This window comes from Notothenia rossii, assembly GCF_949606895.1.
Source record: "Notothenia rossii genome assembly, chromosome: 8".
Classification (NCBI taxonomy): Eukaryota; Metazoa; Chordata; class Actinopteri; order Perciformes; family Nototheniidae; genus Notothenia; species Notothenia rossii.
Genome location: NC_136906.1, coordinates 9626897 through 9652985, shown reverse-complemented (window position 1 = coordinate 9652985; position 26089 = coordinate 9626897). Strand labels below are relative to the sequence as shown.

General features: G+C 42.0%; 2 protein-coding genes across 4 annotated transcripts in view; one reads left to right on the top strand and one right to left on the bottom strand.

The window, feature by feature from the left end:
• The window catches only part of epn2 (epsin 2), a 29056-nt gene extending 7156 nt beyond the window's left edge, over window positions 1-21900 (top strand). Inside the window, exons 2-10 of one of the 3 annotated variants that reach the window (XM_079642878.1) lie at window positions 2094-2876; window positions 3489-3643; window positions 9687-9799; window positions 10131-10235; window positions 10607-10733; window positions 13565-13714; window positions 14030-14059; window positions 16663-16896; window positions 18608-21900. In XM_079642878.1, the coding sequence (XP_079499004.1) occupies window positions 2446-2876; window positions 3489-3643; window positions 9687-9799; window positions 10131-10235; window positions 10607-10733; window positions 13565-13714; window positions 14030-14059; window positions 16663-16896; window positions 18608-18894 (1632 nt within the window). In that variant the 5' untranslated portion in view covers window positions 2094-2445 and the 3' untranslated portion in view covers window positions 18895-21900. Of the gene's footprint in view, window positions 1-2093; window positions 2877-3488; window positions 3644-9686; window positions 9800-10130; window positions 10236-10606; window positions 10734-13564; window positions 13715-14029; window positions 14123-16662; window positions 16897-18607 lie in introns of all 3 variants that reach the window. The other 2 variants (XM_079642877.1, XM_079642879.1) reach the window with 2 other exon arrangements.
• A 746-nt stretch (window positions 21901-22646) lies between these two features.
• On the bottom strand, window positions 22647-25883 carry b9d1 (B9 protein domain 1). Its single transcript, XM_079645568.1, has 7 exons — window positions 25327-25883; window positions 25114-25182; window positions 24536-24647; window positions 24286-24382; window positions 24100-24162; window positions 23584-23651; window positions 22647-23101 (listed from the first exon to the last, which is right to left on the bottom strand). Exons 1-7 carry the CDS (start codon window positions 25387-25389, stop codon window positions 22941-22943), a joined length of 633 nt encoding a protein of 210 aa, XP_079501694.1. The 5' UTR covers window positions 25390-25883; the 3' UTR covers window positions 22647-22940.
• Between the last annotated feature and the right edge of the window lie 206 nt (window positions 25884-26089).

Genomic DNA, 26089 nt, shown 5'->3' with positions numbered 1-26089 from the left:
CGCCACTTTCTGATTCACCAAACATTGCGTACCGGCGAGGAAAGTGCGTATGGCACTTCCTACGCCGGTTTCCCTTTTATAAATCACAACCGACTCGAAATGCGGTGCAGTTTTTGCGGTCTTCACGTAACGCCCATATTTGCCTATAAATAGTCAAAGAAACGCCCTTTCATTCATTCATTTTGACTGACTGCATGGAGAAGATCGCAGGAAATGATGACAGAAAAGCTAAAAAAAAAAAAATCTCACACCGTGGCAGATTTTGGTTATTTTGGGGAGGTGGAGATAAATCATATTGTTTGGTGGATGCAGTTTGAACCAGAGTAGCAGCATGGAGGTCGGATCGTCACCAAAATAAATAAATAAGTGGTCCGAAAAAGTCTAATACACATAGCCTTCCTCAGGCAGTGTGTTTGTACCGGGGACAGGAGACCCCCCTTGATGAGAAACTGTAAGAAATGATCGGGGAATCCCTCCGGAGTGGAGTCATGACGACTGGATCTGAATTATGTTTTGGTATTTGGTGGTTTGTGTCCCAGCTGTCGATCAGCTGTTCGCAGCGTCTCCACTGCAACCTGTACATCTCAACCCCCCCCCTCCGCAGCAACTCTATATCCACCAGTTAAAGGAAATACAACTAATATGTTGTGTTATATATTAGCTGTACAATTTACCACATATGGTGCTCCATACCTCCTGTGTTTTACGAGCGACTTATCAAGTCTTGGCAAACGGCATAAAACACGATTAAACATATATAAAACCATGCTCGTACAACCTATAGAAATGCAAAACGGCGTCAGTTTAGATGTAATTCTGTCCTCCTACTTACCGCATCATTTATGAGAAAACATTTCATAACATTAACACAACATATTCGAGGTGGTTTTAAATAACATATCCGTATTTATTTATTTCTCCCAGTTATGTTTTTGTGTGCACTGAGGAGTCTCAAACAGGCGTTTGTTAAATCATTTTAAGATTGGCTTTAATCAATGTTTGAAAATGAATTCTTCATATATGATAAATGAGAGGTAACATTTTATTTATGGTATTATTTCCACATATTTCTCTCCATTCTTCCTTCTGCCAACGGTGTCGCAGTGTCTCGTCTCTCCCGTTGTTGTGCTTAGTGCGTACGCATGCGTTAGAGTTTGCGTGGAGGACCGCACGTTTTCCCGTCAAGTTAGTATTTAGTATTTCGCGATACAGAGGACTTTGAGGGGAGCCAGAAGTTGGAGTACCAAACACTGACTCCAGGTACTCATCTGAGTACCCCACTGAGAAAGTTGTGTGCACCCCTGATTATTATCTTTTGAGACAATTGTTGTATTTTCTTTTTATTGTTTATGCTCTTTAAACATTTATCTTATGTTTTTTTTCGTCGTATTGATCTTTGATTTTATTCCCACCAGTCTTTCGTTTTCTTTGAGTGTCCTGCGATCTTTGCTCCTATTTCTTGCCCTCCAAGCCCACCCAATACGCAACCTAACCACCACACAGACCTGACTGCTCTTATGTTATTCATGTTCAACACCCTGCCTTGTAATTTGAAATTCAGTCAGGTTACTGTAAACTCGAGTGAGATTACAACAGTGGAAAAACCACCTGGCCCCAGTTAATAAGAAGGAGGCATGGAAATTGCTTATCAAAGTGTGAAACCATGAAACATTGTTTGGTCTAGTTTCAAAAAGGAAGGCCCTACAGCTGCTCGTATAAATACAAATGATATTTTCGATTTCTTTGTTCATAATCTTTTAAGAAAGTCACTGATTAGCTCTGACTGTACCAGATTTTCGTAGTTTTGATCAAAACACTTGTTAAGACATTTGTTTCTCTTATATTTCCTTAAGAAAGGTAGGTTGAATCAAATATTTAAGGGATTTGGATTAATAATATTATTGGCATACAACATCAAGTTTTAGTTGTAGAGACACAATGTCAGCAGTTAATGTGCAACTTATAATAATAATAATAAGGAAGTTTTGTAGTGTTTGCTCTTTAGTTTGTCCACCATTTCCCTCTGTTCTTACCTCTCTTATCTTTCTCAAATGTCTTTTTCCTTCCACTAACCTGTTGTCTATTTGTTCCAGGTGATGGCGTGGTCACATGTGCTGCCAGCACTGTGTGTGTGGAGATGGTTTTAACAGACGCTGCTCTGGAGGACTCAGGAACACTGCACTGGCCTGGCGAAGCCTCATAAACAAACATACACTACACACACGCAGCGCTGTACACAAGAAGACTTTCGTGCACACGCCACCGCCGTGCCTTGAGAAAGGACACAGGCGCACAGACACATAACTTGAGCTTCACCTGAAGCACACACAAACACGTATACACCCTCTGTGTTCTCTACGAAAATATTTTTGGGGTCATAGATTCTCTCCTGTGTGAGAGTGTACGTTTTTATTTCTTCCCACTTGTCCCATCTCCACCGCCGCCATGCCGAGCTCCACCATTCGCCGGCAGATGAAGAACATGGTGAACAACTACTCGGACGCAGAGAAGAAAGTCCGAGAGTCCACCTCCAACGACCCCTGGGGCCCGTCGTCCTCGCTCATGTCCGAGATCGCCGACCTCACCTACAACGTGGTCGCCTTCAGCGAGATCATGAGCATGATCTGGAAGCGGCTCAACGACCACGGCAAGAACTGGCGCCACGTCTACAAGGCGCTCACCCTGCTCGACTATCTGATCAAGACGGGCTCAGAGCGAGTGGCGCTGCAGTGCAAAGAGAACATCTTCGCCATCCAGACCCTAAAGGACTTCCAGTTTATCGACAGAGACGGCAAAGACCAAGGCATCAACGTCAGGGAGAAGAGCAAGCAGCTGGTGGTCCTACTCAAAGACGAGGAGCGCCTCAAAGGAGAGAGGTAAGACACTCCGAAATATTAGGGGTTGACTTTTGCGATAAGCCTGTAATCATGCCGCGTTATTCTGTCCTATTGGAAAAGCCTGTGCCCAACTTTTTTTTACAAAAGTACTCCCGATTCTGTGGGTTTGTGGATGTGACAGCAACCCTCTCCAACTCTGAATTACACATGTGCTCATCCAATTAAAATGGCCTCTTAAAAAAGAGTTACTGAGGAGCCATTGGCTAAAATGTCCTTTTTTTATTTTTATCAAGCAACATAATTTATTCACTCTTACTGTATATCTGCTCTGGTGCTGAAAACTACCAAAGCCAACCAAATTCCTCCCTGATTCCCCATTTGTTTGGCAGCATGTTTAATTCTAATGAATGATTTTGGCTTGCCATTTTTGAATTGGGAACTATTTAAAACCCTGATTCTCATGGCTGTTTAAGAAATAGACTTCGTCTCACTCGTGCACATTTCCATTTCGAAAGACTATTTCCCCTTTTCTTTTAATACCTTATGCTTACGTTGTCTTTTTGGACGTCACACGAAGGATTATAAGAATCTTAGTTAAAACAAGATTGTTGTTCAGTAGCTGATACTGTGTTTTATTTGTTGTCCTACTAGGTCTCAGGCTTTGAAGACCAAAGAGCGCATGGCCCAGGTGTCCACAGGGAGCAGTCAGATGGGTTTTGGCCGAGGCTCGTCTCAGCCTAACCTCTCCACCTCCTACAGCGAAGAGTACGGCAGGTCGGAGGGCTCACCTGCCTCCTACCATGGCTGTGAGTATTGCGTTATAGTCGCCACAGAGGCTACACACACACACACGGCTCGTTTCATCTGTGTAAGAAGCACATATGATACCAAATATTCCATTATACTGTATTGTGCGTCCCAGTTGGTGAAACTTTGGCCTACATCCTGAAACCTGCCCCTCCCCCTGTTCTGGCTCACAGTTCCGCAGTCGGGCTGCATTCCTCAGCATTCACTCACATTCACACTCTCTCTCTCTCTCTCACACACACACACACACACACACACACACACACACACACACACACACACACACACACACACACACACACACACACACACACACACACACACACACACACACACACACACACACACACACACACACGGAAGAGGAAACAGAGTTCACCCCCTCCAGTCTCTATCATCCACACGACAGAGGAATCTGCTCCTCTTTTCTCTGATACTCTCACTCCTCCAGAGACACGGAGAGGGAGAGATTTTGAAACACACAGTGACAGACAGTGCAATATTTGCATCTCTTGTTAGACTAAGATACACTCGCTGAAAAGAGAGAAGTTATTGGAACCTGATTTGGCTGACCTTTGAAAAATAAGAGGGAAATAGAAATAAATGTGTGTTTTTTTTTAATGACGTGGTTTCGGGCTTCACGATATCGGAAAAAATTGACATTGCGATATTTTCTTCTCGTTTGCATATATATTGCGATATGAAAAAATACAAGAATTGAAGAAAAGACAGTTTTTTTTGGAAACCATCCTTTCTTGAACTTTAATGCTATACAATTGGTATTTTTTTGTACAATATTTAACCGGATGAAGGATTTTAGTCAGGGACTTCTGGATCTTAAGTTATCAGAGCAACGAGCTGAGCTAGCTCGGTTATCCTGCTGTGATCTGATCAACAAAGGTTGTGATTGCTGGTTTGCTGTGCATGCAGAGCCTGCATGTCACTCACTCAAGTGCCCCTGACATGAGAGCCGCGCAACTTTTCCTTTTGTAGCAAGCAGCAAAATAATTGTAACATGACGTGTTTGAGTTCATTTCATCACTTAATATCGCACGTCCTGCGATGTCAATATCGCGCATACCGCGATTATCGTCACGACACCATATATCGTGCAGCCGTAACGTGGTTCATTTTCTACATATGCACTCTTCTGCTCCGTTGCATGATATATCCATTCGTCTGATATCTTTAATATTCCATAATTCCTCCCTCCCACTCTGGAAGGGTTTCTTTACTTGCATTTCTACTATATTTCTTGTTTCCAATAGCTCATTCTAACAGATAATAGAAGCCGTTTTCAAATGGTTTGAAAGGAAGATGGAGGGAGAGAGGCGTAGAGTTGAAAAGAAACAGAAATCCCAGGCAGGAAGTGGGGTAACTTAGAGCGGGACAGAGGGGAAGAATGGAGAAGATGAAATGAAAGAGTGAACCTTGGCCCCTTTTCCTTTTCATCCTCTGACCCCTAGTCCTTTGTGCACAGCAGGATGGCGGTGTGTGTGTTCTTGGATTCTACGTGTTGCATTGAGTGTGTGTTCATCTTTTACTCTGGCCCATATTCCTGCATGTGCGTTATGTTTGAGCGTGGGGCTCAGAGACAGAAGCTCAGGCAGCTGAGTCATTAGTTGAGAGAACTGAAGGAGAGCCGGGCCAATAGGGGTGAGGCTGGCCTGTCGCTGTGGGCGTTTTCAGGGGGGATTTTTGGCATTCCAGCTGAAATGTTTTAAGTATTGTTGTCCAGACAGTGTGTGAATGAACTGCCATGCAAGTGGGACTGTTGGTGTTTACCTAGCATAACCCCCGTGACCCCAAAGAATCTAAAAAAGTTGGAGCTGGCTTGCTCCAATAAATGTAATTGTTCTGATTTACAATGATGTGATTACACCGCGTTAGTGCCAATGTGTGCTTGTGTGCCAACGACTAAGCACATATTTATTTAGACTGTAGTTTCCCTGAGGTTAATGAGCCAAAGATAAAGGCAGGTTTCACTTCTGTTCTTTTGTTTATAGTTCAATGACTCCCTTTCACCTCAGTACACAAGCTAATATGGTTAATTGCTTTTAAATCCCATTATGAGTTCAAGCAGTTCACCTAATCCAAGTGAACACGCTTGATGAAGTGCTGTTTCTATATGTCGTCTTATCTGAGTAAAAGCTCCAGGGCTCCAAGTATGTTCTCTGTGGAACACCAAACTGTACACAAAGGAGTTTTATTTTAAAAAAGAAAAAATGTCATTCATTCCTCTTTAGTTGTTCCTCATTCTTCTGACTGGTGATCCCCTTCCTTTACATACAGCATTCTTCCTTCCTAAAAATCTACATTTAGGAAGCCGCCCCAATCACCAGGTTCCAAGCAGCAACCTCATTCTATATCTAAGGAGACAAGAGGCTGGGTGTGGCAGATGTTGTGGTAGTTAGTAGGGTTGTCCCGAATACCATATTTCGGGCTCCGGATATTCGGTAGTAATCAGCAGCGAATATCCAAATATTCGGCCCGCGCTTCAACACGTGTTTTTCGGTTTATTCACGGCATTAATTTTGTTATTCCACAGTATTTACGTTTTATAGTTATTTGTTAATGTATATAATCCAATTTCTGTTCTTTGAAATTGAAAAGGATATTGCATTGTGTTTGCTATTTTCATTGCAGTTGTATATGTCTTAAGTGTAATTTGGCTTGGCTTCCTATTTTGTATGGACATGTTTTCATTTTTGAATGAGAGTTAGCGCAGTTGACAGGAAGTTGTTGTTGCTATGGAAACAACATGACGGAGATTAACGGAGAAAAAGTAATATCTACATATAAAGACGGAGAAAGTAAACGATAAAGTGTATGGTTAAGTGTCGGCACCCCCCGAAGAGGCAAAAGCTCTTACGTTGATATTGGAGATTTCAATCAATTAAAACGGAAAAAAAAGAAAGCCCACAGATAAACCATAACACGCAGAAAATTGAAATGATAGATAAGTTGTTACTGGAACTAACAGCTAACACACACTAGAGTAGGAAACAGTAGACCTAGGAGAGTAGCTTTTTCAAAATGCCTGTTTCTGCTCGCAGGCTCAGCTTTTTCCGTGAGGAATGCAAAGAAATTGTGATTATCCTTATATGGTCCATTCCCACAGTGGTGGGCAAACTGTTGTGCTTTAGTTGGACTTGAGGTTTGTTTATTTGTCTTTCTGACTCGCTCCTGTCCTTTTATTGTGTTGGCAGTTCGGTCTTTCTTTAGCATTAGTGTTTGAAAACTGTTGTTTAGGTCTTCTTTTGCCTTGCAGTTGTTTTTGAGAGACTAAAAGCGATCCTATTGATAGAAGAATATCAAACATGTAGATGGAAGATATTGGCAAATGTCTGAACATCGTAGAATAAATGCACTTGATGCTGCTAAATGGCATTGTACACACTTTCTCTCCGTCTGTTTTTTAATGGTTTAGATAAAGCATATACATCAATTGCAGGGTCACATTGTCTTTCTATTTAGGCTTTAGTGCCACTGTGGTCCCTGTCTATTTAAGGCAGATATGTAGCTGAAGTTGAGGCAATGGCTCAAGTCCCACCAGCTAACATAACACACCTTTACCCTTCGTTCTTCTGATCAATTTCCCAAGAGATACACAGCCTGGAGATAGAGCTTGGGAGACATGGGACTACGGAACAATCGGGCCTGAAAGGAGCTAGTTAGTGAGCCCAGGAGTCAGGAGAGGAGACAAGAAGTGTTTTTTTATTAAGCTAGTTTATCCTTGTGTCCTCTATCCTCACGCGACCCAGAAACTAGAGATGTCCCGATCACTTTTTTTTGCTCCCGATCCGATTCCGATCATTTGATTTTGACAATTTGCCGATACCGATTTTTCCCGATCCGATCTTTATGCAATGCATTAAGAGAAAAAAAAGCATTCAAGTTGTCCCTTAAGGTTATTTTTTTATTTAAATTGGATATTCTATCCAACATGGATATAGCTTCTTTTTTTCACAGCAGCATTGGATCAGTTCAGTTGTGCAGCATTGGATCAAAACAAAATAAAGCTTTCAGTACTCGTTAGCTTACTGCTACAATTAGACACTGCGCCCACTCTGTTGCCAGATTTGAGCGAAATAAGCAACCAGGTCTATGAAAACAAGCCCCAAAGAAGCAACACATACATGATGTTGTGTAATTTGAAACCAAAACTAAGGCCTCAGGATGACTTTAAGACTTGAACATGGTCATTTTTGTTTTGTAACATTGAATACAAAATTTAAAAAAAAGTATTTAAAAAAAAAAAAAAAATCCCGATCCTCGATTTTTTTCTCTCCCGATTCCGATCTTTTGAAAATCACGTGATCGGCTCCGATCCCCGATCACGTGATCGGATCGGGACATCTTTACCAGAAACCGTTCCATCTCTGCCATCATGGAGGATCATCCATGTTGGTGAGAGTAAAAGGACTTCTGGAGTCTTTAGATCTTCACCTCTGATCGTGACACAAAGCTGTGTTAGTAAACAGGAACTGTTGTCGCTTCTAAACTGAAGCTCTGGAATTAAGGATTTTATTATTTGGCAGCTGTGGCTCCACTTTTCTTTCGGGGCATACCTCCGAATAATTAGATTTTAAGTTTGAAACAGCTTTCAAAGAATGGAAAACCTTTTAACTGTTCAAGGAACGTTCTTTTTAAGAAGAAATGATTGGTACCATTTACTCATCATGGAAACACTTGTTACGGTAAATCTACACGGTTTTAATAATAGAAAAGTTCTGATGTGACGTCTGCTTCCTGATAGGACCGGAGGATGTTTGCCAAAGAGGTTTTAAAGTTGGTTGTAGTGAAACTCACCATCATCGTTTCCCTAAGTCATATCTGTGTCAGTGTTGTTGTTTTGTCTCTACACTAAAGCTTCTTTCTTTACATCTTTTTTCCAACCGTTTGCTTTCAGAATCTGTAACGGATGTAACATTATACAAAAGATCAACATGGTGTGATGAGTATTGAGTGAGTATGTTTGGGAGTGTCCACATTAGCAGCAGCAGGCATGTCATGACTGGTCTCTGTTTTCAGAGCAGAGAGGACGAGATTGGTTGACAGAAGTAAAGGAGCAACGTGTATAATCTAAGTTAGGAACCGTCTGGCCAAAAATTGCCACCGACTAATCTGCACAGGGCATTTCTTCCCAATGCATATGCTAAGTAGTGGATACAATGGCTTTGTATATGAACAGTTGCATACAAAACATTAATTATGGCCAAGAAAGCATAGGTTTAGTGAACACCGACAGACAGAACTGAAAGAATCTGTAATTTTCAGAACTGATAAATCAGAAGTACATCATATCGTTTGTCTGTCTTGAAATTCTATGCATATTACATGGTAAACGTGATCATTCTGGATAGTAATAGTAATATATAATTTCCATACGGTTTCATTTCTTGTCATAACCTCCCACATCATGGTTCCCACGGAAACAGCAAAGTAACTCTTTCCAAATGAGAAGACACATGGTCCATTTTCAATAAAGAAAATGTGTGTGTGTGTGTGTGTGTGTGTGTGTGTGTGTGTGTGTGTGTGTGTGTGTGTGTGTGTGTGTGTGTGTGTGTGTGTGTGTGTGTGTGTGTGTGTGTGTGTGTGTGTGTGTGTGTGTGTGTGTGTGTGTGTGTGTGTGTGTGTGTGTGTGTGTGTGTGTGTGTGTGTGTGTGTGTGTGTGTGTGTGTGTGTGTGTGTGTGTGTGTGTGTGTGTGTGTGTGTGTGTGTGTGTGTGTGTGTGGGGGGCTCTAATCTAATCCAATAAGCTGGGTGGACCTATCATCCCTTAAGGGTCACTGAATGCCTCCAACACACACACTGTACTTTCTATATATTCTGCATACAGCACACATGTCATTTAAATACAACTTGCTCGAATAGACAACTAGTTATTATTGTAATTATTACGACATGTCTTTTTGGGGGAAGTTTTTCAGTATTAACACACAGACTTTCATTGTTAAGCCCAATTATAGTACGTACACGGCTATGTGATGGGGTCAGTGTAGCAGTGATGCTAACATGTCTTCTCAATGTGTGTTTTAGCCACATCTCCCAACGCGGGTTCAGAGCTGGAGCAGGCCAGACCTCAGACCAGCGGAGAGGAGGAGTTGCAGCTGCAACTGGCTCTGGCCATGAGCAGAGAGGCTGCCGAGCAGGTATACATAAATTAATGATGAAAAAAGTCAAACAAGAAGTTGAAATACGTTCAGTAAAAATTGTCTGCATCGTTCTGCAAAAACACATTAAAACCTCTATGTAACCCTGTAAAGCACGTACATTGCCAATGCATATTTTTTTCAATAAACTAGTTTTTTCTTGGTCAATAAACTGTAATCTTCAGAAGCATATTGCACCACCAGCTAAATGGCACTTTTCCTTTATCATGAACTTGTATTTGGATAAATAGGTCAAAAATATTGAGACCATTCTGTGTTTTTAGTTTAAAAAAAAAGTTGCTCCTGTGCTGATTATACTAACTGTGCTCAGGAGGATCGCATACGCAGAGGGGACGACCTGAGACTACAGATGGCCTTGGAGGAGAGTAAGAAAGGAGGGCCTGATTCGGGCAAACTGGCCAAAAGGAAGAAAGAGGTAACATGCACGCACACACGGAAACTAAAGTGACTCTGTTGTTCCGTTATCATGACGCTGCTCATTAAAGGTATTTTTCTGCTGCTTCCTGAGCCGTAGTGAAAACTGGCAGCACACTCTCCAGTTTACTCATCGTTATTCTGCCTGAGTAGCAACTGGCTAAAGTGCGGCTCATGTTTTATCTCGGCACATAACGATGCGACCACCGTCATCATGTTTGAACAGGATAATGGCCGACCAACAGATGGTCTTCAGCTGGAATGTTTTTCTACCCTATCTTATCCCTTTTCATCTCAAATGCTCCCATTTCCCCCTCCTTTGTCTGCATTCTTGTTTTGTTTCCTGCTCACTTTCTCCGTCTCTCTCTCCAGCCACAATCGTCTTTGTTGGATCTGATGGTCGTCCCTGAGCCCGGTGCCACCGCTGACCCCTGGGGCGCAGGGGCCACAGCCGGAGCCAGGGCCGCCGCCGCACCAGAAGACCCCTGGAAGACTTATGGTACACACACTCTTCTTTAGAAACAGTCACATCAGATTATGTCTAACACACTGACTGTCCTTGTTGATTAGTTTGGGTGTGTAGTGTGTGTTTCTGTGTGTGGTGTCTCTGCTGTCCACCTGCAGCTCAAAGCACTGTGAGTCTTTGTGAAATAGGAATGCTGCTCCACTGGCTCAGCAGCTATACTGCACAGAGAGGAGGAGGAGGGGGGGGGGTGGTGTTAGAGGAAGATTTATGGCGCATTTCCACTACACGGCGTCGCTCAGCATGGGTGGGCCTCGTTAGGCCTTGTTAGAACTGGCTCACTTTATGGCGCATTTCCATTACAGTTTAGGAACTGGGGTAGTATCTATAGTAACGCACTGTAGGCGGAGCCGTGACGTCATCTTCAACGAGAGCCCCAGATAACCAATCAGCTGTTAGCCCTCAGAGCTCACAGCTCCTCATATCTGTTCAGAAACTAGACAAGAGTTAAACAAGTACAAACCACAGACTGTCTGTGTCATGGAGAATACAGTCGCTGCTTTATTTATGTCTGTAGGCCGTTGTTGTGAGTGTGGACGGTTGGAGCATTTACAACGTTAGCTTAGCCGGTCTCCATTCAGAAAACGATTAAAGGATTTAAAAAGGTTTTTCTCCTGCCGTCTGTCTGCAGACTTGTCAAAGCATTAATTCATGGTTTTTACTATCCGGTATCAGTATGTTGTTATTTCGGCATCATTTTGAAACCTGTATTACAATTAAATCACGGTCAAATATGTTCATCTTGTTGTAGTTGTAGCCCCCCTGCCAGCGATTCTCTCTCTAGTTTAGCAAACTCAGCCCGACTCAGCCCGGTTGTTGGCCCGGAAAGAACCTCGATTTTATGGGGCCAGAAAATTGTGAAATAGTACCCGCTAGCCAGTACTACGCTAAGTGGAAACGCAACCAAAAACGGGCCGCGCACGGCTCGGCACGCTTAAAGCGAGCTCCGCGCTGTAGTGGGGGGGCTGCATAGGTTAATGTTGAAGATAAAATGAAGAAACATGTATTCTTCCCTATTCCCTGACTGATCCTTTTAAAATACTTAGAAGTCTGCTCATGCAGTTACATAGGCAGTAGCTAACACCTTTTATGTGTAAAGGAAAACTATTTAAAATGTATTTTTGGGTCTTGCATAGAAGTTCTGGCTTACACACTAAATTCAAAAGATGTATTAATGTGAATAGTTTTTCAGAAATCAGTGCATGACATTAAGGATTTTGGGAGATGGCCCTGTGGGCCATCTAAGCTAATTTACAGATGGCCCTGAGCCCAATAGAGATTGCCCTGAAAAATGCGCGCGGACGAAATGACGCACGAAGGGTTTGGGGGGCCTCCCCCTAGAACATTTAGATTTTTGCAGGTCTTAGATGCTGTCGGGTGCATTCTCTAGACTGAATTATAAGATGAACCAGCACAATATTACAATTTCAATTGTATTCTTCATTTCACTTGTTTGTGTTTGCTCGCTTGCATGCCCTGCATAGCTATAATAAATACTTAAGTTGTTGGTCAAGACACTTTCCATCTGATGAAGGCAAATGCCTTCCCAGATGTAAAAAAGTAGAAAACATTACATTCAGTTGTAAATGCCAAAACAAACATTATTTACGCTATTATGGCCCCTGTTAAAAATGTTTGTAATGTTATCTACTGTAAGTCGGTCGAAGGAATGCCTCCTCATCCAGAAGCTGACCGAGCAGACCCGAGCAGCCGAGTGCATCCGCGAACCACACACAATGGCGACGTCAGAGTTCCCGTTAGCAAGCAAATCTAAATCTCTTCGGTCAAAATGTCCGGTCAAAATAATTTCCCTTTAGCACAATACCGCTTCAGTTGCGCCACTTATGTGACAGACAAGAAGAGTATGTGACAGACAAGAGTAGTCAATTCTAATGTGTAACACGTAATGTGGAGAAAGAGATGTGCTGTATGGGTTGATTGTGCGTTGATCTGTTGGTAATGCCTCGGGGTTCCGGTGGGCATGTAAACAAATGCATAATGCTGCGCTATACTTTGTGGCCTCACCCAGTTGCATAGCGACACTTATTGTTTAGGTCACAGTGTCTTTTAATAAGCAGGTAGTCATATCATTAGCTAAAACTAGCTGGATCTGATCGATGTGGACATAAACGCGAGTGAAGTCTAATCTGACGGGAGAGAGAGATCAGCTGCTGCTGACGAGTCGATACGCAGCTCTGCATGATCACATGCAGCGTTGAGCGGAACAAAACAAACACTTAAGGTTAGAATATCACACGTAGCTATTTTAATCACCTCTCAAACTACCGTAACTAGTTATAGATATGTTTAGTTTCACTGTCGGGTCACTCATTACTGGATCCGCAAGCTGCATGATACTGGCATAATAGATTGCCCGATCGGGCAACCAGCAGGTGAGGCTTCATGGCCCGAGCTAAATACTAGATGGCCCCGGGCCATCGGGTAGTCCTTAATGTCGAGCCCTGGAAATGGTCCTTCCCTCCAATATCGCAATTGCAATATTAGTTAAAATAATTACAATTAGTTATTTCAGCCTTATCCATGTTAATAAAACATCTTTAATTATTTTTGATGACTCATTGTTTTCATTATTTGGTCACATTTGTACCGTCTAATTATCCCCCTGTTATTTTGTTTGTATGGCGTAATCACCTTTTTGTGTTATTGATGTTGAAACTTTCAAGAAGTTATTCCTTGTAGAGAATATTAAACGGGATGAATATAAATACATTACCACCAGAACCTGCATGAAACGACTCATTTGACCTCCTTCCTCCTCTTCCTCCTCTTCCCCTCCCACTCCGCAGGGTCTTCACCTAAGCCAGCAGCTCCAGTGGACCCATGGGGGGCGACTCCCTCTGTCCCCCCCATGAAGAGCAGCGATCCCTGGGCGGCTAACTCCGCTCCTGCCGCCGACCCATGGAGCTCCGCCACCCGACCCAAGAACTCCATTACAGGTGACCACCGGGAAAATAGTTTCTCTCTCTCTCTCTCTCTGAGTTCTCTCCATTCCAAAAAACATGTCATATAAATAAATAGCTAGCATGCAACTAACGAAATTGCGTTACAAATGTACATCTGCATGTTTTTCTGCCTTATTGTGTTCATTGTTCTATTTTAGTTTCCCAATTATCCAAGCTCATTCCTACTTGTTTTGTGTTTCCATCTGTGTGTGTGTGTGTGTGCGCTGTTGGTTTGTGTGTGTGTGTGTGTGTGTGTGTGTGTGTGTGTGTGTGTGTGTGTGTGTGTGTCTGTGCGTTGTCCCCTTCCAGGTAGCTTTGACCTGTACAATGCATCCAACGGTACGTCTAAAGAGGACTTCTCAGAGTTTGACAGCCTGCGCTCTTCCGCCTCTGTCCCCACTGGTACTCACCCTTGTCCTCGTCTCTCTAATGCCACGGTGTCTGTGTTGCGTTTCCTCTGAAGCCCCTCTGCAGACACCACGTCTCTGCGGGGGCACACACATACACACACGTCTTGTCTTTGTATGTAAATACCACCAGACCAGAGCAAACACAGAGTGACATCTTGTATTCTTTAAACAGCTGATGATGTCTCCACTGCGAGTACTATCAAAGCTGCAGGGATTTGTATCAAAATGATGGAAGCCTGCTGTTTGCTCTGGTCTGGTCCCATCCGAGGTGGAAGAAGTATTTAGATCCTTTACACAAGTAAAAGTACTAATACAACACTGTACAAATACTCGAAAAGTCTTGCATTGGAAATGTTGATTACGTAAAAGTAAGTATAATTAGCGATATGTAGTTATTAATGTGTTAAAAATAAAAGCAGAGAAATCAAAATATATATATATGAAAAACACCCCAATAATTACTTTTGGAAAATTACCTAAATGTGTTATTTGGCTGATTTGATGAATTAACTAAGCTGTTCCTGTTTTAAGAAATTGGCTTATTTAATGCATTACAAGATTTATTTTCATATTAAAAACCAAACAAAAAAGCTGTAAAGAAAAAATGTAGAGTAAAAAGTAAATACATCTCCTCCTAAATTGTAGCGGAGAAGTAAATTACTTCAAATTTGCACCGAAGTACAATACTAGAGTAAATGTACTAAGTTACCTTCCACCTCTGGGTCCCATATCTCTGGTACGGTGTGATTTAAACGTTGCTGTGTTTATCTCTAAATACTTTGTTAGACCTGTGCCATCCAGTTCATAGAATCCCCTTTTTAAATCTGTTGAATACATTTTCCAATTTTAATCAAACCCATGAACGTCCAGGCTGGTGTGTGTGAGCGGGGGGGGGGGGGGCTGTGAACAGTTTGGCCCAGGTCTTGAGTGTTATCTCATGTGGTTTGTCAATCTCTTGGTGTTGGAGGGTGACATTGGAGTTTTGCTATAGCTCAACACAAACACTTTACTGATAGACTCAAGGTCAAACTTTTCCCAGAAGAAGTCATCCCACGGTGTACAGAGGACACACCATGGATGTATAATAAGAACTGGATACAGCGTGGGAGGCGGGGCCTCGTTCATTCCTATGAGCGTTGATCATTGGCACATTAAGACAAAATGGCCCAACTTTTGAGAGAGCGAAACGTCACGAAAGTATTCATATAATCCGTTCTTTTTGTGCATCCATGGGTAAAGGTAAAACTCATGTGGTACTCAACACGTCACATGAACGTGCCGGGCAGCGCGGTCCCGTGGGTTAGGCGGCGTTCATAATGCTCTCAGAATAACGTTATTAGCACATTTTACTACTTGAAGACTGAATGTTTTTAATAAGGGCTATACACATGTTCATACTCGGTAGTTTAATTAGTTTAAAAAAAGTTATCCAACGATTTACAGACGTCTCTTTCCCAATGTTAGTTAGTCAATGGGAAAAAGTATTTCCGGGTCCAGCGACTGATACGGAAGTGCAGTACCGCCGTTTGGCCACAACGAATATTTTCCTCAGAGTCCGGCGCCCTTCCTGGGGGCTTGGGACACACACTTCAATGTAGCAGCTCTGAAATCTACAGTATTAAGTTTATACACACACCCCTGTCTGATTTGTATTATGAGCCTTTGTTTGGCTACTACTACATTTGAGTTTTTTAAGAAGACAGCTATCCTCTTTGAAATGTCCTCTTGTGTTCGTTGCCTCTGACTTTGTGTGTTCATGTGCATCAACGAGTGTCTCCGCTGCTGTCTGACTGCTGCTGCATAAACCCCGCTGTCTGCCTCTGATGGCCTATTTTAAACGCATCTTCTGATCATTGAATTGCATCAGTTCTATTTTATTTCACGGTAATTGTGAGTGCTCAAGTAGATTCTGTGTTTGGTGTAAGTAAAAGCTCGGATTGGAGTTGTACAAGGCAGCACAAAAAGGAAAAATACATATATTTAGGGCAGGGCGATATTCAGAAAATTCAATATCATGAATGTTTGATCAAATACGCTGATATTGTCAGGATTTTGACCTTTAATGCTTTCACAAATTATTTACATAATGATCATTTAAAAAGTAATCATTATAATGTCTTAAATGACAAAGCAAATAAAGGAAAATAATAATAAGAAAGCTTGATCAAGCAGGGACTTTTACAAAATTACATTTCCTGTAGCGGCTTTTAAACCATAGTAAGACATGATTTACGATATTAGGATGATATCTAGGTTCAGATCGACATTTTGGTTCCCTAAATGTAATAAGACATGTTTTAATGCCAAATCAGTGTACCTAGCCGTTCAGTTTCACAAATATAAAAACATATTTTACATATTCAAGCAAAATCAAGGTTTATGTTATATAGGCATATAGGCTTTGTTATATAATTCTAAATGTATCTGCAGTTTACATGAGAAATCGTGTCTTCCCGTCTTCATGATGACTCAGAGAATTCCCGTCACAGCTTATCATCAATGAAATACAACCCTTCCTCTGTTTTCCTCCAGGCAACGGGGGCGTAGCTTCCTCTCTCCCCTCCCAGGCCAGCCTGGCGAGCAGCAGCAGTCTGGACCTCTTCGACCCCCTCCCCTCCTCCATGTCTATGTCCGGCTCCACAAATCCAACCAGGAAGACCCCCGAGTCCTTCCTGGGTCCCAACGCTGCCCTGGTCAACCTGGACTCTCTGGTGACCAAACCAGCCCAGCCGGCGCCCGTCATCAACCCCTTCTTAGCTTCAGCAGGTGGGGGGAGTTGTTCTCAAAACTGTCGTATTCCTTAAGCAAAATTAGTGCAATCCAGGAAGTGTAGTCAGTAAGCCAGGAGACATGGACACACACACACACACGCGCACGCGCAGGCAGACAGACACACCCACCTGCACAATTTAATGCTGACTCATCGACCCCTGCCCTAGCGAGCAGGAAACTCCAAGAGAAAAAGGATTCATAAAATGGCAGTAGTCTAAAATAATCATTGTATATTGTTTGATTAATATTTTTGAAGTAACAGAAAGATCAACATTTAGTTCTATTAAATCCAAAACATTTGAGTTTACTTTTAATTTGAGGTTTTCAAATAAAGCTTTGATCATATTATTATATTTTCTCATCGCCATTAAAAAAAATCCCATGTTGTGGCGCTAGCCAATAGAACTGCAAGTGTTACATAGTGATGTCATTATGTTACTGAATTAAACAAGGAGTCCAATGGAGGCGTCTCGGGCAGGGAGGGAAACTCCTTTGCAGACCATTTACATCAGGGGTGGGGAACCTCCCGGCCGTATACGGCCCGCGAGACCATTTGGTACGGCCCTCGGGGTAATTTATAAACACGCAAAAAAGAAAAAACTTCAAGAAATCTAGACCACAAAATAATTAAACAAGCTTGTTTTTCCTGGCCAAGTTCAGGGTCCTTGAACACAACACGAGCCTAACGTGTCATCACGTGGTATATGTCTCGTCTGACAGGAGTGTAGTTCTAACGGAGAGCACCAGAACGCGGCTCCGGTCCGGGACTTCACAAATTGTAATACCCATAAGGAGCTGTACACATGCCGCAGTTTTTGCGTGGCTGTGTCTTTAGTTGAAAGCCCAATGGCGATCTGTTCATCTGTCATACTGATCATACAGTTAATAACTCTGTTGTTATTAGCATCTGGTTAGCTAGCTATGCTAACGAATATAAGAAGCTTTTTCTCCAACCAGTGAGGTAAAGGCACATCTTTATATGATCATTATAGTTATAGAAAGATAAGAGAATAAAGTAAACAGTTATACAATACTAATATGACAGTAAAAAAGTTGTTATTAATAAACAAGAATACAGTTTAAAAGGGAAGTGATTTGTAAAATATCCATAAAGAAAAAAATCTGCTTACAGTTCTGTTTCATATGGGTGTTGAGAGATGTATCCATAGATCTCTTCATGTTGCTCTCAAAGTGAAGCAGATTGATGCTTTTAACTTCAACATTTAAAACAAAATCTTCCTGGTGATGCATGCCCCCAAACCCCCCCACTTAAATCATGTCCACATGGATATGAAACTAAATACATTTGCACACATCTTGTGTCCCTATCTTTCTGTGCATGAATCCGCGGGTCATGGTCAAATATCTGGATTAACACGTTGCTTCTTGAATGGGCTTTGATTTTAGTTTTTTAAGCAGACGTTGAGTTCAATCATTTGTACGGCCCTCGAAGGATGTTGTAAAAATTGAAATGGCCCTTGAGAGGAAAAAGGTTCCCTACCCCTGATTTACATGCACAAAAACCTATTTAACACTACAGGAAAGGGTAACGCCCTGAATCATAACAGGGTCTCTTCAAACAAGTTAAAAAGCGGCACAGCATTCAGACGTTGTGGAATCTGGACGTCAATGTTTCCAACTATGCTTTAAAACTATTTGCTCTGGTTTCTTAACATCCGTTCTTTTCTCTTCTCCCTCTCTTCAGGCGTCGCTGCTCCAGCTCTCGCCCAAGCAGCCCACGCCAACCCCTTCCAGGTGACCCAGCCGGTGCCCCCCACCCTCAACCAGATGCGAGTCAGCCCCATGCCCTCCAGCTTCGGGATGGGGGACCCCATGTCCGTCCCCACGGCGTCCGCCCAGCCCATCACCATGGCCCGCGGGGGGCTGCCCGCGGCGATGCAGGCCTCCATGTCTTTGCCCCAGCCCCTGATGAGCATGCCCCCCCAGGCCGGGTCGCAGCAGGCCGGGACCACCAACCCATTCCTCTTGTGAGGGGGTGACCACCAACCCCCTCTCTCTCTTTCTCTCTCTTCCACTTTGGCTCCTTAAGAAGCTAAAAAAAATGAACAAGGAGATGTCTTATCTCATTTATCTCTTTTATAACCAACTCCTAGCCAGGTCCTAGTCCCAGCCCCCCCCCCCCCCCCCCCCCACACTTTAACACACTCCCCCCCCTTTCCGTCTCTTTGTCTCAGTGCTACAAGCTGCCTAGTCCTGTGTGTCCATTACTGATCCCACGCTGATGTTGATGACCACAAACAGTTTGCATCAGTCTACAGACTTACAGAGTAGCAGTGGTGTTTACAGTTTACAGAGTTGGGACAGTCCCCCCCCCCCCACACACACACACACCCGGTCCTGGTTTTATTCACTTGTCTCCTCTCCTTCTTCCCCTAGGACTCCTTTTTTCTTCTTCTGTGGTGGAGTGACAGGAGAGTCTGCCCATACTAACGCCAGGATCTTATCTCTACACTAGAGCTAATCTTTTATAAGCCCTGTGTGTGTGTGTGTGTGTGTGTGTGTGTGTGTGTGTGTGTGTGTGTGTGTGTGTGTGTGTGTGTGTGTGTGTGTGTGTGTGTGTGTGTGTGTGTGTGTGTGTGTGTGTGTGTGTGTGTGTGTGTGTGTGTGTGTGTGTGTGTGTGTGTGTGTGTGTGTGTGTGTGTGTGTGTGTGTGTGTGTGTGTGTGTGTGAGCAGGGATTTTGCACAATTTGTTCTTTTTTTTCTTTCTGTCTGCGACTGTTGGGCTCACCGTTACACCTTAGCTAAGGGAGGCCGACACACTGCCTCGGCTCGCGGTACCACTCAGTCCCAAGTCTCGTCTGGTCACTTCCTGTCAACTTGGACCTTTTATCCCCCTCCCCCCCAAACCTCCATGTGAACTTTGACCTCTCGGTGTCCCGGGATTAACAATGAACACTTATCAAAGGAGGTGAAAAGGGGTTGAAAAGATTATGAAATGTTACTTTTTGTTTGTACTGTTGATGCTCGGATATTATTGATGAATTTGTCACTAACCGACCCCCCCCCCCTCCCCCACCAACTGTGTGTTTTAGAGAAAAAGACATTAACTGTGATGGCATCAGTGTTTTGCCATTTGAACATAAAAGATGCAGTGGGGCATCATGGGACAGTTTTTTTTTTTTTTTTTTTTTTAGTCGTTACTAGGGTCAAAGGGAAGAGGATGGGTTGTGTGAGAGAGTGTGTGAGTGAAGTCTGCATGAGAGATAGCTTCCAAGTGTACTTTTTATGAGCAAGTTTAAGATAGTTTCTGAAGTTTAAGTCAAAAGGGGGGTGGGGGGAAATATAGACATCGGCAGCCTTAAGTGTGTGTGTGTGATTATGAATGTGTGTGTGTGCGCAACCATATATATCAAGGAGTGTTTCCATGCAACGGTTGCAAAGATAGCTATGGGTTTAACACTGCATCATGAAAACAGTTTTACATCAGTGGATTTACAGCGGCTAAGCTCTGCAAGAACATTACCTGCTGGACACACACACACACACACACACACACACACAGCAAAACAACAGAGCGTCATGTCATGTAAACAAGCAGATGTTAATTTTCTTTTGTCGTTATTTACTTTTTTTTTTTTTTTTATGTAAATCCATAGCCAAGCCTTTCAGAGTTTCGGAGCTGTGTACTAGCTAAGCATCGTATCATCTTCACTCTCTTCATGTCTTTATTCTTTTCTGTCATGTCGTTTCTTTTCACCCTATGGGTAGGCTATGTCATTCTCTTCTCTTAGAAGCACAACTGTTACCAAAGTCATAGCGACTGTGATTTTCTGAGGGTGTCGCACTTTGAGTAGATTGAACAGTAGGGTCACACTTCACTGACATTTTTTTTTCTCTGTTTATGGATCCATTGTTATGATTTTTTTTTTTTTTTTTTATATATTAGAGCTATTTGTTAAGGAGTTTGTGTAAAACAAAAAGTGTTACTGTTAAAGTGGGCTGGTAAATGAATTGAGCCTGATGTGCAGACCCTTCCTCTCCTTAGGTCCCTCTCCTCTTCAGTTCTGTTATCACTGCCAATGTTACTTGTCTGGAAGGGGTGTATTTGCTTTTCTTCTTCTGGTGCGCGTTGCCGCCCTCACCTGGTCTGCTGTGGTATGACAGCTACACCGCAGGACCCTTCCACTAAAACACAGACCTTTATTTCTCTCAGGCAAAAGGAGGGGCAGCTCCAACCGTGTGTATGATTTTGGGAATGCTGAGGGTGATTAATGCTTGGGGGTCCTGAATGAATGGGTGTGACACTTACTTGCCGACCAGCAGAACATTTTAAATCTAAATATATGCAAAAATTGGACATGGATTAAAAAAAACAAAAGAAGACTTGATGTGTTTTGCAAAGGTTAGATTTGCTAATAAAGTCTTGAAATGATATTCTAGCCGTCACTTTCTCACTGGCCTTGATTTCACTGCGGCCTGACCTTTAGCGATAGTGGGAAAAAAAGTTGTTATGGATGCATTGAAAAACTAAATAACATTTATTGTAATGAACAAATTCAACACTCCCTAACGGTCACTGCAGCTGAAGACTTTTGGACTCATGGCTACATGTGGCCTGTGTGTAGCGAGCTCCTCTGCGTGTTACTATGTATTCACTATGCTTTTATCAAGAGGACTAACCAACCTGTCTTTATATGCATAAACAGCTTCCTTTAATCTTTTCCATGTCTGTCTATTTACCCTTTCTCATAGTACTGGGAGCAGGCTGCTGCTTTTTTTTTTTTTTTTTATCGGATACGTGCTCGACCTGTTGGCATTATAACTGTATAATATAATTTATCATTTGTACTATTGTAACATACTGTTCCTCTGTATACCTTATTATCCTGTGTAATGGGTTTTTGTAGGAAAAAAAGTCACCGTGGTATTTTAACGGCATCTAAACAAACGAACGCAGCAGACCGCACCCTGTCGGATGAGGACATCTGTAGCTGCATTGGTTCAAAAATAAAATGTGTATCACTTCCGCTCTGTAACCGTCTCTGTGTGCTTGTGTTTCTAAAACCAATGTCCATTCAACTGCGATGCTGTATGCCACAATATGCTCACTATAGGCCTGGACGATTTGGAAAACATAAGTTTTGATTATATTGACTTTTTATATGATTTGTGATATAGGCGAGAGAATAATAATAATTTGAGAAACATTATTCAAAATATCATTAAAATATATATTAGAATGATCTTGGTGTATTCTTTTTTTAAGAGGATGTTTACAAATCACATATATTTGTAGTAACTATCGAATAGTGTAGGCCTAATGGTCAGCAACACGATACTTCATTCAGAATGTTTTTACATGTTTTGCCTTTACCAAATATTGAGTTTACTGTGATTTCATAATCAACCAGGTTCATTTTGTAATTTAGATAAATAATTTTTTTTCTAAAGTATTGCCAATTTTTAAAAGCTGCTTATCAGAAATGTCTGAAATGGGGAATTTTGTCAAAAAAAGTGGTAGAAAGACACTTATGTCCTGAATAAACTATTCTTACTAAAGCTGACATCAACGAACACACTTAAACGTAGTCGTGTATTCAAGCCCTCACGCACTCAATAAAATAACATTTTACAAAAAGACACGCTCAACATTTTCACAGATTTAGCCTTTACCAAATACTGCGTCTGCTGCACTTTTGATACTACAGTAGTCCATACTGCCATCTAAATATAATTTGTATTAATTGTGCAGCCTTAGTTCGATACATTCAAACACAAACAATTCAGAGTAAAATCCATTTATTTAAAAAAGTAAAAAACTGTAAAACAGAAAAATTCAAAACATTATCTAAAACTATTTATACTTGAAAACATGTAATAAAATCTTTAACAAATAATTTAATTTTCCCTAAAAAAAAACGTGTGTCATGTGATCAGAGTCGCCCTCTGCCTTCTTGCCGCTTTAAGGTAACAGTGGCATTGCAGTGTTGTGGTTTCCCATGCTCACTGAGGAAGTAAACCAGTCGACTTGTGTTTCATAAAATTGAAAAGTGAGTGTGTAAAGCAGTCTCTGGTGTTACTGCGTGCTGTACGGCTGCTCCTCTGTGGACCAGCTGGATGTGGCAGACGGTGTGTTGGCAGCGTTTGACGGTCCTGTGTCGTAACCCAGTTTCCTCATATCTTTAGTAATGATGTGAAAGGAGACCGTGACGAAGCCTTGGGAACGGACCCGAGTAACTGCAACACAAAAAAGAAAGAAATATAAACAAATATATTTTTTATACAAGCAGCGGCACACAAGCAGCGGTTTGATTGGCTAGAGCTTGTACTGGCATATGATTTGATTGGCTGACACTTCCATCGAAAGCTTCAGAAGCTTCAAAAGTTGAACATTGCTCAACTTTTGCAGCCTGAAACGCCAGGAAAGCTCCGCTCTGCTACCCACAATTCAGTTCGGCGAAAAGCGAGGCAACGTGACGTCACTCCATTCAAAGTGAATGGGCAGACGCGTTGGAAACCGTTTTTGAAGCTGTCGAAGCTGTAGTGTGGACGGGCCGTGACTTGTTTTAGAAATGTCAGGAGTTTGCTTATTTATTTATTTTTTTAAACACCGTTTTTGTTATTAATGTGTTTATAATGCTTTTCCGTTAGAGGGTGTGAACCAGTAGCATGTCCCTGTTAACAATGTAAAACATAATAACATAAAATGCGGAACAAACCTTCTCTGCCTTCTCCCTGGGCCACTACTTTGGGGTCTGTGTACTCAGGTCGTCGTCCCATCAGCCAGCTGAACAAGAGAGGAAACACATGTTAAAAACGATCACTCCTATTAAAAGTCATCTCTGGCAGACAGGGAGTGATGAGTTCATTTACATGTGATGTTAAGATCAACAAAAAAGGTTTTTAAAAAAAGCACCACATGCATATATTTGAACCCTTTCCCAGATTAAAGGAAACACTAAATATGCTCCTAATGTTGCTAAAGGTCCTTCTAATCTGAGAGTACTGTGTTATGTGTCAAAGTGACTGTGATCACCGTTGTGTGTAATTCTTTCCATACACACTGATAACAGCAGCTGGCAAACAATACCTACTGACGTCGACTACTGAGACTGTATCACCCGGAGCAGTCAATATTTGCTAATGCTGAGATTTCAGCTGCTTCTCCCGGTGGGAAATACTCATCAGCTGCAGCACCACAGCTGCTAACACAGAAGCTGAACACATGATCGCACCTCGTGAACTTCTGAAGTCTCCACGTGGGCTCAGGAACAAACATGGGGATGGTTCGTGTGTGCCTAGAAAACAGGAAAACAACGTATTCATTTGAAACTTTATTCATAGTAATACATGTTATATAGTGTAGTACAATGTGCACATTTTTACATACATACTTGGATGTATTTAAATGTAATACTTACTGTCCAGGAGTGAATGGGATGTGTGTTGCTCCGTAGCCTCTGACCACATCGTTGCCAAACACATCTGGACCGTACACGCTCACCACCAGCTGAGGCCCTGGGAAATGAAAAATGAAGTCTGGTCATTTTTCATTGTCTATGTATTATGATTCATAAAGGGCGGTTATTGGAACTAAGAGATGATTATGAATGTGCGAATAAGGACAATGCTAAAAACGGTGTGGTGTGCGTGTGTGTGTGTGATGCTCACATCCAGTGGGGTTTGTGCTCTTAAACGTCGTCTCCAATGGGAAGTTCCATATTAATTTGTGTGAAGACTGACTGCCTTTACATGTTATTTGAGTTATGCCTTCCTCCAACCCCTACAAAGAAACAAAGAAACAGACTTAAGATGATAATACCTGATAAACCATGCTATACTTTTTTTTTTTTTTTTAAATTGAATGCACGTGAAAACAAGTTATATATTGTCCTAACATTTTGACATTGTTCACAGTGACTGTGTTTCACTCCATGGTAATAATAGTGTCTTTACTACCAATTCTCAATTCAGGACTTAACCAGTTTCTCTTTTACTTGTTGCTTCAGAGAAGAGCTTCCATATGCAGACATTTAATACATTGTTTACCAGTGTTATTATGTTAAAGTTAACGAATATAACACTTTGCAATATATACATACAGTATACAACCATTAGTGTCTCTTGCTGTAACGATGTAAATGTAATACATCTTATAAAGGAATTCTGATTCTGATGTAGAGTATTTGTTTTGATGCCGACCATAATCTTTACTCACATAAAGTTACTGTTGTTAGCATACTACTCACCGAAGTAGGAGCCCAGTCGTGGCCGTACACAAAACAATATTTGCAGTACAAGTTGTCATACTCTGGAAACTGAAATATAACATAACAAAATACACTTTAATGGCATTCAAACTAATAATTTAGACACATTCAGGTGGAAGGCAAGCGTTGCTAATGCTAATTCTGGTTGAAAATAGCTGCTAGGCTAGGCTAACAATTAGAAGTTAGACTTACGTTTGCTCCCTCAATTTGTCCGTTCACCGTCAGAAGAAACACTGACGGGTTGATTGCAGCCATCACGGCTTCAGGTAGTAAACTGTAAATATGTAGGCTTCTTTTCTTTATGAATCAGCCCAGTTAGGAAGAAATGTTCTGCTAGTTACTGATCCAAACCATGATCCAAACCCTTCCCGTTGCTAGGGCGACGTTTGCTCCTCCTTACGGGTTCCTGCTAGGCTCAAACTGAACGGATGCGCGGATGCAATACTGAAACGATACACTAGATGGCCACAGTGTACCAAACACAATTTGGGTGAATGCATGAAGAGAATCCCAAATGTACCTGAAGCAAAGTTTCGTCCACCTGCGCCGAAAGCTATGACTTCTTCACCCAGGACACCTGTCTGTTACAGAGCTGCTTTATATCAAAACTCAGGTGGTCCAATGTCGAAAAGCAATGGCTGCCTTTGAGCTAATCAAATTGCTGATGGAAACAACAACTCCTCAACCTCGAGGAAGGCCACGAGATTTGATTGAAAGCTTTAGAAACACAAAGTAAGTAGACCTTACTTAGACAGTATTGTCTGTCAGTCAAACAATTGACTGAAAGGTGATTTGCTAACGAGTAGTGGATAAAAGTGCACTGCCGCATTATTTTTCCAAGACATTTCAATGCTATTTGTGCGCCAACAATTAGCTCACCCTGAAAACAAAGCCACATTGTTTATTTGCTTTATCCCTGGCTGCTGCAGAGGTTAATAACGTTGCAGCAAAGATA

Excerpts from the sequence above, each read along its gene's own strand:
- b9d1 (XM_079645568.1), bottom strand. The coding sequence starts at position 25,389 with ATGGCTGCAATCAACCCGTCAGTGTTTCTTCTGACGGTGAACGGACAA. Across the intron at positions 24,163-24,285 it reads ATCCCATTCACTCCTGGACA|GCACACACGAACCATCCCCA; the intron begins GTAAGTATTACA and ends CCTGTTTTCTAG. Across the intron at positions 23,102-23,583 it reads CCAGGGAGAAGGCAGAGAAG|TTACTCGGGTCCGTTCCCAA; the intron begins GTTTGTTCCGCA and ends TTTGTGTTGCAG.